We start from the raw sequence: 14,476 nt of genomic DNA, 5'->3' as shown, positions 1-14,476 counted from the left end.
GCGGGATAGAGCGTGAAGCTGAAAAAACAAGAAAAATATTATCACGTTTTATTTGCGAATAACGATCGTGAACGTGATAATTGCTTTTTAAATTACATGGTAAACTCTCTCGACAAAGGCTACAGCGAGAGGCAAATTAATGCGATTCCATTGTAGTTAAATGAATATATTTTCCATACACGGTCCTTTCATTAATAACTTTCAATTAAATACAATACTTTTATAATATTAATTTGTGGTATAGTAACCTTTTATTTGTTGTTAATATTAATATTTGTTGAATAGATATTTTATTATCTGTTTCTTACAAAACGTATTAAATTACAATAGCAAGTACCTAAGTATAATTTATCCATTTTCTAAAAAGTAATACCTTACTTTAATTGTTAGATATACAACTCTTCCTTAAGTTACATACAAAAAACAAAAAGTTAAGTGCTTAAATATGAATTTGTTATTTAGTTACTAGGGACCCGCTCGCGGCTTCGCCCGCTTGGATACAATTATTTATTTTGTCATCTGAATTACTTTCGTGATCTAATAAGATTATTATTTTAAAGCCAATATCCATACATTGAACGCTAAATATTCAGTCAATTTAATATAATAGATTATTTTGTAGCAATAATGTCAAAGTAAGTTTGCCAAGCCGTTTCTAATATTAGTGTGCACAAACTTACAAATTGAAAATCGGACAAAAATTTTAAAAAAAAAAACATTGTTTTGGGTTATATCACATTAATAAATGCCCCCAATAATAAATTTTCTATGTACAGACTTCTATGACTTACAGTCTTAGACCATATATAAGTAAAGTTTATACAGAAAAAAAGCTTATTTAAAAAAAATCTAACTAAAAAAAAAAGAAAAAAAGTAACATTATACAAGAGTAGACTCGTTATAAAGAGAAAACTCATCCTTATTACCGTTCGTTCAGTACTCACTCAATCAATTGTGAGTAGCAGCGGATACAAACAATGTAATATGGGGTATTGGGGCGTAAGCACCATAGAGATGATGGGTAAGTATAAAAGTGCAACGCTAGGAATATCGTGGAGGAAGTTCCAATCCGACCGCGGTACCGCCAGGACGTCTCAATGTCCGCTTGGCATCGCTTTCGCAATCACCAAAACCAAAAAAACCCAAAAACCAAAACCAATCCACGCACGCGCGCACTATCGACCTACGCCACCCTGCAACACCAAGAAGACGAAGAGGACCAATCGGCGTCGTTTTGTTCGGCGAGCGGCGATCTCCGTTGTTTTGTGTAGTGCAGTGTAGTGTGTTAGTGTCCATAGGATTTCACCTGGATTCCATACCCACGTGAGTACTTTTACACAGTGTTAGCTTAAGCTAGGTACTCACCCCGGCCCCACCAGGCCGAGACATTAGGTCAAAGTAGGCACACACCCCTCGCCTTGGCGGGGGGTCAATCTAGTTTCCCAAAATGGTCCGCGTTGACGCGAATAACTTGCTTAGCTACGTCGCGCAATATTTCCCCGACGCTCTTAATGGCATCAAAGATTACGTCGATAACGAGACGATCGCTCAGTCGCCGGAGCTCTTAGAACAGATGGAGGACGAACCGGTGGAGGTCGACGCCGGCTCGGATGAGGACGAGGCTTCCGCAAACAACGCGGAATCCGAGTCCGAGTCTGAGGCCGCGGAGGCCTCCTCGTCGTCCTCGTCGTCCTCTGAGTCCTCGGCCGACGAGGAAGAAACTCCCGGTGTGGAGGATAATGACGGTTTCGAGACCGTCAAATCAAAATCGGCCAAACGGAAGGCCCGTAGATCGTCAGGCACTCCGCCACAGACCCCAGCCAAACGCGCCGCGCGCGCAGAAAAAACCCCCTCCCCGCGGTCCTCACCCCCGCGTAGGTCTAGGGACGACGCGCAGGTAGTTAGAAAGGGTGCACAGGTAGACAAGACTGACAATACAACAAAGACAAAGACAAGCAATGATAATAATAGTTCGATACCCGCGTCCAACTCTGGCGACGGTTCGGTACCGCTACCGGCCGGCGTTCGTAGGGACAGGTTACCTCCCCCGATAATAGTTCAGGAAAAGAAAGCGTGGGACAATTTACAACTATGGATGTTGTCCGCTAAAGTGCAGTTCAATTCTGCCAGATCCACAGCGCAGGGAGTTAGGATTCAGGTGTTAACACCTAAAGACCACAGGGTCCTTACGACCCACCTTAGGAATTCAAAGATAGGGTTCCATTCATACGCTCTGGAGGACGAGCGTCAATTACGTGTAGTCCTCAAGGGTATCCCATCCGAATTAGAGACCGAGTCAGTTTTCAGGGACTTAAAATCCCAAAATCTTCCAGTTAGGGCAGTCCACCGTATGTACAATCAGTACACTAAAAAAAGCTACGACATGGTCCTAGCTGTCCTAGACCGCAGCCCTGAGGGCAAACAAATTTTCAATATTAAATCCATCTGCTCACTCACGGGCATTACTATAGATAAGCCATGGTCTCGTGGCATTCCCGGGCAGTGTCACCGCTGCCAGCTCTATGGGCATTCCGCCAAAAACTGTCACGCAAAACCCAGGTGCGTGAAGTGCTTAGAAAGTCACGCTACTGCTGACTGTCCGCGCAAGGTCCCAGACCCGGCCGTACCTCCCAGCTGTGTCTTGTGTGAGACCCAAGGGCACCCCGCAAATTACCGCGGATGCCCTAGGGCCCCACGCAGGTCCGGCGGAAAGGGCGGCAGGACGCATAAGGCTTCGATGCCTTCCCGTCCAGCGCAAAACCCGTCCGGCCCTCAGCCACTACTCCAACCAGCCCCTCTTCCTTCCACCAATGCGTGGAAAAAACCTCTACCAGAGACCCAAGCCGCCAAGGCCTCCAATCCCAAACCCAAGCCCTCCAGGGCCACTTCCTCTGCCCGACAGCCCCGTGGGGAGGTAACAGAACAGGATAGGATCGAAGACGCGATCGACATTGCGACCAGCTTTCTAGATATACTAGATAAAGACGAATTATTGGCCTTCGCGAAAGGCTTAGTAGACTCAAACGGCGATCCTAAAAGTCGACTTCAAGTAATTAAGCTCAACAGAAAGCTTATAGCCAAATTATTATATGTCAATGCTCAAACTTCCAATGGCGGTCAATAATAATTTTAGAATCAACCCGCCCGATTTAAGACTCGCGCGAGTCAAGCCGCGTTCTCTCAACATAGGTTATTTTAACGCTAACGGTCTCAATACGCAAATGGGGCTAGTCCGCGATTTTGTTACAAACCGACAACTCGACTTATTTCTAGTTCAGGAAACGTTCCTTAGAAATTGCAATAGGGATCCCAAGATAGCCAATTACCGCACTATTCGTAACGACAGAGACGGCGCCAAAGGCGGCACCGTCATATTTTACAGAAAGACGCTTCACGTCATACCGCTCGATCCGCCGCCGACGCTCACTAACATCGAAGTTTCGGTCTGTAAGGTTCACATGACTGGACATCCACCCACTATTATAGCTTCCGCCTATCTCTCTCCATCAAAGAGTTTACTTAGAAGCGACCTACAGACACTACTAGACATGGGGGACTCGGTTATCATAGCCGGGGACCTTAACTGTAAAAGTACCAGGTGGAATTGCAACTCCACAAATAGAGGAGGAATCGAACTCGAAAATATCTATGACCTGACCACCTCTCGCTTTGAGATAATAGCCCCCCTCACTCCCACTAGATTTGGGCCCCGGGGCCGACCTTCAATTCTCGACATAGCCATCCTGCAGGGCGTCTCTCTCAGGCTGCGCTCTATCGAGGTAATACCAGAGTTAGACTCAGACCATAGACCTGTAATAGTTAAATTAGGACCCGATTGTCCTCCAGTTCTTCCTAAAACCACCATCACCGACTGGTCTAAGTTCGCGGAGCGCCTAGGCAATCCCGACACGGAACCGACAGACGACATACCTGACAGATTCGACTCGGTGGAAGTAGTCGAGGCGGAAATTAACCAACTTACTGACAGATTGGGTAGCACTCTCGACGAGTGTTCTAGGGAAATTCCAAGTAATCCAGAAGGACATTTTAAGATCCCGCGAGATCTCAGAAAGCTCATGAGACGTAAAAACATCGCCAATAGGGCGCACGATTCATTTCCGTCGCCGGCTAACCGCGCTAAACTCTGGAGGCTCCAAAGACAGGTTCGAGCCCGGTTCGAGGACCTCAGAGACGAATCCTGGGATCATAGGTTATCAGAGCTTACGCCATCGCACGTAGCGTTCTGGCAATTAACTAAATCATTCAAAAACGACACCGTAGTCGAACTACCGCCGTTAATCCGTCCGGACGGAACACTAGCCTCAGACGATCTCGAAAAGGCCGAATGCCTAGCGGATAACTTAGAAAGTCAATGCTCCCCCTCGGAACAACCGTGTGATCCAATTCACGTCGCCGCGGTGGACACACAGGTCGAAACGTGGGCACCGTTGCCACCAGCGGGCGAACCTATAAGACCGACCTCTGTCGAAGAGGTACAAGATATTATAAAGCGCCTTAAGCCAAAGAAAGCCCCAGGATCCGATCGCATCTCGAATAAGATCCTTAAAACTCTTCCCATGCACATTCTAACGCTTCTCGTTGCCATTTTCAACACGCTCTTAAAAGAGTGCTCATTCCCAGACCAATGGAAAGAGGCAATAGTCATAGGTATTCACAAGCCTAAGAAACCTCGCACATCCCCGTCCAGTTATCGCCCCATAAGCCTTCTCAGTTCAATGGGCAAAATATACGAACGTATCCTCCTCACTCGTCTCCAAGCCGCAGTCGTGGCCAATGACATAATCCCCCCCGAACAATTCGGCTTTAGAGCCAAACACTCCAGCATACACCAGGTACACCGCCTCACGGAATTCCTGTTATCCCGAGCCAAATTAATGCCATCAGCGGCAATCTTTTTAGACATTGCAAAAGCGTTTGATAAAGTCTGGCACAATGGCTTGATTTACAAGTTACAAAAGACTAACGTACCTGACAGACTCGTGCACATCATTCGAGACTACTTATCAAACCGCTCATTTAGATATAGGGTAGAAGGCACCCTTTCCTCCAGTAGGCCAGTTAGAGCTGGAGTCCCTCAGGGCTCCATACTATCCCCGCTTCTGTACAATCTGTACACTCACGACATCCCCAAAACCCCAGGTACAAACCTAGCCCTTTTCGCAGACGACACCGCCGTCTATACGTCCGGCCGTGTATCAGTCTGCATAGCTAACCGACTCCAAAAGTCCATGGACCGCATAGGTCAGTGGCTATTTCAATGGCGCATAGAGGTCAATCCCGATAAAAGTAACATCATTTACTTCCCCCTCCGTAGGACAGACTACCTGCCACATGTCCGCCTTTTAGGCAAAATAATTCCCGAGGCCAAACAGGCCAAATACTTAGGTGTCATTCTCGACAGTCAACTGTCCTTTAAAGCCCACATTACTTATGTTCGCCGCAAAGCGGCCTACGTCCTAAGTTGTTTGTATCCACTCATTTGTGCTAAAAGCAAACTCTCTCTTAGAAATAAAATCCGACTCTATAAAGCATGCGTCAGACCCATTTTCGCCTACGCCTGTGTTGTGTTCGCACAGACAGACCTTAGCCGTTTACAAGTAATTCAAAACCGTTTCTTGCGTAATACTACCGGTGCCCCGTGGTACATGCGTAATACCGATCTCCATAGAGACGTCAAATTAGATTCAGTAAAAGAGCACTGTCGCAAGCTCTCTAGTAGTTATTTCACTAAAGCCGAATCGCATCCGAATCCGCTGGTGGTAAACTCGTGTAATTACGCCAAACGACGCCCGTGGGATCGCCGTCGACCCCGGGATATCTTAACCGATGATGCTGACCCCATCACTAAAGCGAACGACCCCAAATTTGTAGGTAGGGCCACACACAATCGCACACATACACGCTACGCACACCGTCCCCGCCGGTGGAGACGAGGTCCCAGCTTTACTGTGGCCCAATCGCGCCTCGGCGCGAGAGGAGCCCGCACTCATTAATCCAATAGGGCATCAAGAGCCCTCCCCAGTAGGCTTTGGTCGAACCGATCGAAGCAAAGCCCCCCACTACGAACGGTGTTCGCAAGTCGCGGTCCGAGTCTCAAAGGAGACGCCCTTGCGCCACTGTGTTCTCTTTTGTTGGTACCTTCCACGGTAGCCATGCCAAGGTCAGAGCTCGTCTAGCTCGGCCTCCCCAAGCCCGGTGACGCTGTAGAGGCCGATATGGCCAACAGCATACTGCTCAATCGAAAAACGAAAAAAAACGAATATCGTGGAAATAAAGCTTCGATTTTAATAACCTAATGCCTTTATTTTTTTTTGCTTTTTGTTAGCTTCACGCTGTATCCCGTTTAGCGGGATAGGCAGAGGGAATCCAGTGTTAAAGTACTGTTCTTCCCACTTTCGAAACTCAAAGCCGCGCTTTTGCCTTAGTACCAGAAAGAAAAAATGAAAATATTAATAAATAATAATTCGCTTCCCCGAGAAATCGAACCCACAATCGTCGCGCTACGACGGTCTTTCCGCGCCATGACGGATTTTCCAAACTATGACAGTTATGTTTATAATGCAAAATAAATTGCAGTTTAAAAATTATAAAAATTGAAATTAAAATGAAAGTTTGTACAGATAGATATTAAGACAAAATATACCATTATAAATAACTAAACATAGCTCGTAGTTGCATAATTATAAAAGAAATACTGAATTAAACACAAGAGCCGCCCACGCGGCTTTACCCGTTTGAACTATAAGCAATTTTTAAATATTATTTAGAAATTTATAAAAAAAACTCCAATATGAGACCATTTTACGTATAAAACTTAAGTTCACAGCTTCAATTAAATATTTCCCACGCTACTTAAATAATGTTTTTCCAACTTCACAATCAAAATTAAATACTTATTAATTTCGTGAAAGTTTAAAAGGGTACTTTTATTCATCGAACCGAATTCTATTTGCATGACTAGCCATGATAACGCTTTTAGGTCAGTCTAGTAGTCCTCGACCTCGGTATACTTTAACAAACGAATTAAATATATTTTTTTAAGATTTCTAAGTTATTGGGCCATTTTGAAATTCTTTTTTTAGTAGTGGTTATATAAAATAATAGTTATCGTATATTGTTGTTTATTATATAATGTATTAGTTAATATAAGAAAAAATATATTTTGAATTAATCAAATTAAGGTATTTTTTTAAAATATTTTGTTTATTTTACTTAACTTAAATTTTTGACAAAAAAAACTAACTTAACTAACTAATTAATATCATAGAAGATTATTTAAATAATATATTTCGATATCGATATTACATTTGTTTCTTGGAACCACAACCGCAAAATGTACAAACTGCGGTGACAATATATTGAAAACCGCCGTCAACAGATAGATGATTAAATTAAACGTTAAAAAAAAGATATTGTTTTTTAAAACAATTAATCTAATAAGCTTCTCAGGAGAAAAGTGGAGAGAAAAGATTAGGCTTTAATTTTCTTTCTTACATACTAGAATTTATTTAACCTAGTATATAGAGTATAAAGTTGGTTAGTGTTACTAGTAATAAGATAATTTCAAGCAATTACTTAAATTTGAAATATTTATTCAAGGAGACTTTTACAAGCGCTTTTCAATCGTCGAATGAACATAAGCAAGTAGTATTAAAAATAAAAATATTAACAACATTTTACTAGGCATAAAATGAAATATAATTGTTATATTAATATGTTTTTTTTCTTTTTATGTCGTAATAATCTATATTATATATATATATATATATATATATATATATATAAAATCGAAAGGTCATTCACTCATCACGAAATCTCAGAAATTACATGTGCTAGGAATCTGAAATTTTGCATAGAAGTTACTTATAGGACGTAGGTGCTCGCTAAGACGGGAATTTGTAATATTCGACTTTTAAGGGGTTGTTTTTGGGGTTGAAAGTTTGTATGAAACTTCGTTACTTCAAATGCTAGGAGTCTCAAATTTTGCATGGACATCACTTATAAGACGTAGGTACTCATGGAGAGACAGACAGACAAATTAATAATAAAGTAGTTCACGCAGGCGAAGCCGCGGGCGGGCCGCTAGTAATTATATGTTTTTAAGTACAGAAATTTACCTCAGTTGACTACCTTGCAGACGGAAATATATGAATATTATATTTTATATTAGCATTTTTCTTATACATCTATATATTTTTACCCTAACGTCTCATCCGCAATTATGTAATTTCATCTAAAGGGCAGAGTACAGTGATGTATTACTTCTTAGAACCTTTCGGCCTTTCTTACATAATACGGAAGATGAATGAAAATAAAAAACGAATATACGTGAATAATTATTATATAAATAATTAATGTTATTACCTGGTACAATTTGGGGCTGATCGTGGCGTAGGGGCTTAAAGTGTACTTGTAAAAGTGACTGGTTGTGGGTTCGATCTCCACTCGAGGAAATGAAATATTTATTAAAATTTATATTTTCACTACTTTGCTTTAGTGGAAAGTGGGGAACTGAGTGTCTTAACACTAAGTTCCCTCTGTCTACACTGCTATGTGCGGGATACAGCGTGAAGCTGGTTTATTTATTTTAAATAATTAATGTTATTATCTGATTAGGTAATTCAATGAATTTCGCGTTAATTGCTTTCAGTAATGAAAATGCTGAGTTATTAACATGTTTTTAAAGGATTTATTAAATACTGATTGTGGTGGCGAGTATTGGAATTTGTTGATACGAGACTCGAACTCTAATTGGATATAGTAAATCATTCATTTAAATATATTTAATCTCATTAATAACTTATTATTTTTCTTTAAACATAAATATAGAGGCAGCCTTATTTCATGTAGGAAGGTAAACAGAGAAAACTTAGTGTCAAGATCCTCCGTTCCCACGTTTGTTCACGTTTACAGCCAAACGGCGTGTCACTGTGAAGTGTGAAACCTTACTTATATAAAAAATATCAATGACTATATCATCATCATCATCGTCTGCAGCAGCCATCTTTTGTCCACTGCTGGGCATAGGCCTCCCCAATTCTCACCACCAAACTCGATCCTCAGCTCTTCGGACCCTTCCGCCAATGACTTTATATATTTATTTTATTATTTTATATTCCTATCATTGGCGTTTTATATACACGTATGTATAATTATATATAATTCATATTCTTAATATATATTTATATTTTAGTGATAAATTGGTAAACGTTACGCCCATCCATCATAGACAGCGCGCTGTGAAGAAAACCTAAGATTCAATAAATATATAAGACTTTTTACATTTTTAAAGTGTTATGCAGCTTAAGATAGAACATAGCAAAATTTGAACCCGCACCTTTTGGACGGTTTCCAAGAGATGCAGGTTCAAATCCCGTTATGTTAATTTTTTTATAATGTTTTTCTGAAAAGTACGTAATATTTACTAAAAGGCGACCCACTTAAATATTGATCAAATGTTTTAGACACAATTATTTTTATTGGTTATAAAGAACATCGTTAATAATATACGTATATAATTAAATTATCTAATAAAACGAACTTATTATTTTAGAGCTATATAATCAAAAATAAATGAAATTTACATTTAATTCATTAGAATTATTAAAACATATTTATTTATGCAGTGTGGATATAGACACAAAAATAGTAAATTAATGTATATTTCAAGTAAGACATACTAGTTTAGCCCAATGAGCGATGAGCGTAGGATAATCCTAAGAAATTCTATCTGCCTCATCTATCATATGTCGATCAAATTGTACCACATTTATCTGGTACAGTAAGTATTTAGTATATATATAATATATACATATACAGCTTTAATTTATTATTTTTTTATTATAAATACGCGGGATACAGTACACAGCAGAGAGAACCTAGTGTTAAGACACTCTGTTCCCCACTATCCGCCAAAATCTGGAGGCATTGCGAGTCGAGTGACAAAGCATACATTTAAATAAATATTTGATTTCCTCAAGTGGGGATTGAACCCACAACCAGTCAATTTCGACTGGCCACATACTTTTACTAGCGGCCCGCCCGCGGCTTCGCCTGCGTGAACTACGTTATTATTAATTTCTGTCTCCACGAGTACCTACGTCCTATAAGTGACGTCCATGCAAAATTTGAGACTCCTAGCATTTGTAGTAACGAACTTTCATACAAACTTTTAACCTCTATTTCATCCCCTTAGGAGTCGAATATTGCAAATTCCCGTCTTGTGAGCACCTACGTCCTATAAATAACTCCTATGTAAAATTTGAGATTCCTAGCGCATGTAGTTTCTGAGATTTCGTGATGAGTAAGTGACCTTTCGATTTTATATATATAGATTCTTCTTTTATTAATATTAAACAAAAAGATGCAGTATTTATTTATGGTATTATGTGAAGTAATCCCATCTGGTTCATCGATCAACTGTCAAACTGACTGTTGCTTGCGGTTAGACGCCTCGAACAATACTCGTATTGCGTACTCTCTGACTCCGGTGGTTGAAATTACGAACAAGATGGATTATTCTGTGGGGGTTGCAAGTATATTTGTATATTTAACTCACCTTTAACCTTTTGTATTTAAAAATGGGTGATATTTTTTACTAATAATAATAGGTAAATATATTATGATTTTTTTAGTTTAGGTAGCCTAGCTAAAGATACTTCGCTCTCCATTTTCCGCCGAATTCCGCAGCGAATGCCACGCTTTGCCTCGACATCGAATAAAAGCAAAGATATGAAAATATTAAATATTTCCTCGGGTGGGAATCGAACTCACAACTAGTGGCGATTAAAGTCACACACTGATGCCCCTGCGCCACAACTGGCCTAAGATATATTTTTAAAATTGATAAACAAATAAAAACTAGTGAACGTTAAAAATAATCTTCACGAATATGCAAGAAAGCCTCTTGAAAGCAATAGAGTGTTTCTTTTTATAAAATAGAATAACATTACTACACAAGAGTTCTTCAGCGAAGACTCCAAGAAAAAATCAAGACAACAAAATAAATCTAGATATAAAAGATACCCCTTTACATTGTTAAAAGTGGGGGTAGGGGGCATTTTGAAGGTACTCATGACAACAATGTCTTTTTATGGTACGGTGTCTCTATCGGGGCTCGAGAGGGATGGGACAAGTGTATGCATATTGTCCGCTAGTGACGATCCATTGTGTTTCGAGGGTAATTCAACTCTCTTAATATAAGATGCTGGAAGGTAGTGGAAGGTAGGGTAGAGTTACGTCACTCTTTCACTTGCGAAAACTTAAAAGGATACGCGTTCGTTTCTAATTAGTGGTTTCGTTCGTCGAGTGGCTGTCGACTGCGTTTGATAAAGAGATTTTCCAATTATTTAGATTGAGTCATAAGTGAATTTGGCTCCCTAGTGTATGGTATGGGAAGTGGTATTTGCTTAAAGAAGTGAATAGTGAAGTGTTTTTAGAGGTTTATTAAGAGAGGGATATTTAAACAAAAGATGTTTTTTTTTTCAACTATATCCCGAATGGCATAAGGAGCCTATTATTAAGACTTTGCACTCCTCCCGAATTCTGGGAATATTGTGTGTTGAGTGGCGGAACTGAACGCCGCGCTTCCCTCGATATCTGGGCGAAGAAATTAAAATAGTTAATATTCCATTTCTTTCAAAATATTATTTTAAAAATATGTTGTTAATATAAAACTAAGTTTTTTGAGGCCAGTCGTAGCAAAGAAACTCAAGCTTGTAACGTGAGAGGTTGTGGGATCGATTTCCATTCGAAGAAATATAATATTTTCATTTCCTCGCTTTGGTAAAGAAGCAAACCGCGGCGTTTATTTCCGCCGCTCAACGCGTAATGCCTCTAGTACTCGGCAGAATGTCTTAATAATAGCATGAACCTTAACTTCCATATAATTAATTCCATTTAATTCCACACAATTACCATTTAATTACAATTAAATCATGTGTACATCCTCTGCCTGGCCATTTATAATATGGTCACACATTAACCCTTTGCTTAATTGTAATTAATTTTAATTTCCATAAAGGTTTTTTTCATAAAAGGGTAAAAAGTAATTAATTACACTTAAAATGAAACTCGATAATTGTTACGTTTGAAAACATCGCTTTTTGGTATAACTGTGACAAAAGGGGTGTTTCAATTTAATTAATGCTAAAATTGATATATATCTAGGGTTGTATGGGGATGAAGGTCCGAGCACTTTCAATCGTGATGGAGACCTTTGTCCTCTTCCGTAATATTCGTGTAATTAATTTTATTTTATAACAATTGAAGATTTTTCATTTGGAATTATTTTTAATTTGATTATGTAAAGATTTTTAAAAAAAATCGACATATTTTTTATAAATACAAACCCCCTTTAAGCATACACTAGATTTTTTTTAAATCCTATACTACTATAGAACGTACTATTTTCAATTTTATTAGTATATCCAATTGTCTTATTAAATATAATAATTACATTATAATTTTTACATTATATGTACAATTAATAGCTTTCATAAGAATATATTATTTTTATTTTTTAATTAGAGCGAGTTTTCATATGAAAATACATTTGAATTAAATACAAGAACATTTTTTAACCTAATACCATTGTAAATATAAAAGGATAATTTTTCCTTACCTGTCGACACAAAAGCTATTACTATATACGCCGCCTTTGAATATGAATACTTATGTGAAAATAATTTCTTTTTCTCGGGTGCAGAGGACAGCTAAAGGAGCCGCAATTTGTTGGGCGGGATATAGGTGAGTTTTTTCTTAAAGATTTATTTAAGAATAAAATATATGTAATAATATTATATTTTAAGAACATAATTATTTTCAATATAAGTTTTGGGTAAGAAATATTTACCTTATAGGTATATATATTAGTTTTATTGTAATAGTGTCTTTTTTTTAGTTTGAGCTTGGCAGGCAGAGAGAACTTAGTGTTACGACACTCCGTTCCTTTTAGGTAGTGGAACTAAATGCCGCGTTTCGCCTTGTTACCAGAGCGAGAAAATGAAAATATTAAAAAATAATATTTCATTTCCCCGAGTGGGAATCAAATTCACAACCCTCGCGTTTACAGTCATACGTTTGTGATATGATGAGGACGTCAGGGCCACATCTTCATTCATCACCATCATCATCAATTTTTTCAACACATTAATAGGGAACGTAAGAATAAAAACGTATTGCAAACCATGATTAAAAAAAACGTTAAAATTTACGTTAAATTTATCCCATACTATTTATCCCACTATATTGTCAAGATTACGTAAAATGTAAATTCGAAAGTCGACAATTCGCGAGGCTCGTTTATATTACTGCCAACGGGTTTTATCATTCGATAGCAAAATTACACAGCAACATGGATGGATATATATACAGGGTGTTTTATTCGCGTATTCGTTGGGAAAACGTATCTCATTATGTGACAGAATAAATTGGAACAGACTATTTGTCAAACACTTGGCGGCGTCCCGATCCGTTTCGATTCAATTTGCGCGAATTTAATTGAAATCGAAATCGGGTGGTTGAAATAAAAGATTGCAAAATTATCTTTTTTGGGGGTGGGGGTAGGGGTGTTGAAAATTATATTTCAAAAGTCAAGTTGATATTTTTTGCTATGTCGTTGCTATAAAAAATACGGTCAAGTACCTATGAATATGATGCTGTGTGAAATGAATTTTCATTTATAACTGCAACTGCTACATACAGTCAGTTATCTATATATATAAAATCGAAAGGTCACTCATCACGAAATCTCAGAAACTACATGAGCTAGGAATATAAAATTTTGCATAGGAGTTATTTATAGGACGTAGGTGCTCGCTAAGACGGGAATTTGCAATATTCGACTTCTAAGGGGTTGTTTTTGGGGTCGAAAGTTTGTATGAAACTTCGTTACTACAAATGCTAGGAGTCTCATAGACGTCACTAGGACGTAGCCATGGAGACAGAAATTAATAATAACATAGTTCACGCGGGTGAAACCGCTAGCGGGCCACTAGTATTTTATAAATTTAATGCCTCTTTGAAAGACTTTCATGCACCTTTTAAAATTTGTTTTTTTTTAGCTTCACTCTGTAACCCGCATATAGCAGGGTTGGCAGCAGGAGCCTAGTGTTATGATAGTCCGCTTGCCACTAATAAATAGATATATTAAATATATAAATATTAATATTATTAGATATTTAAATCGGTACAAATAGACAGGTTATATTATATTCAAACTTATGCACGGTTTTGTATTCAACCGCCTAGTAGTTTTTTGTTTAAAATAGACTATGAACGATAAACTAAAACAAGAATTATTTAACGTCATTAAAAAAATAACACAATTTTATTTTATCAATTATAATTGAAAAGTCCCTAATTGAAAATCCAAATCAGATATAAATTTATATACAAATAGGTAGGTCAGTCGGTAGATCAGCATGAGATATGGCGGCAGCTGTCACAGCTGACA

The 14,476-nt window shown here is 38.6% G+C and overlaps 1 protein-coding gene across 5 annotated transcripts in view; it reads left to right on the top strand.

The window, feature by feature from the left end:
• LOC146536761 (cell adhesion molecule Dscam2-like) overlaps window positions 1-14,476 on the top strand; it is an 80,374-nt gene that overhangs the window by 25,520 nt on the left and 40,378 nt on the right. For all 5 annotated transcript variants that reach the window (XM_085189011.1, XM_085189013.1, XM_085189012.1 and 2 more), the window contains exon 4: window positions 12,728-12,768. In XM_085189011.1, the coding sequence (XP_085045137.1) occupies window positions 12,728-12,768 (41 nt within the window). The remainder of the gene's footprint in view (window positions 1-12,727; window positions 12,769-14,476) is intronic.

Source organism: Heliconius melpomene, chromosome 8, assembly GCF_056956725.1.
Source record: "Heliconius melpomene rosina isolate 202511_hmr_F chromosome 8, ASM5695672v1, whole genome shotgun sequence".
Lineage (NCBI taxonomy): Eukaryota > Metazoa > Arthropoda > Insecta > Lepidoptera > Nymphalidae > Heliconius > Heliconius melpomene.
This window is presented reverse-complemented; position numbering and strand designations above follow the sequence as displayed.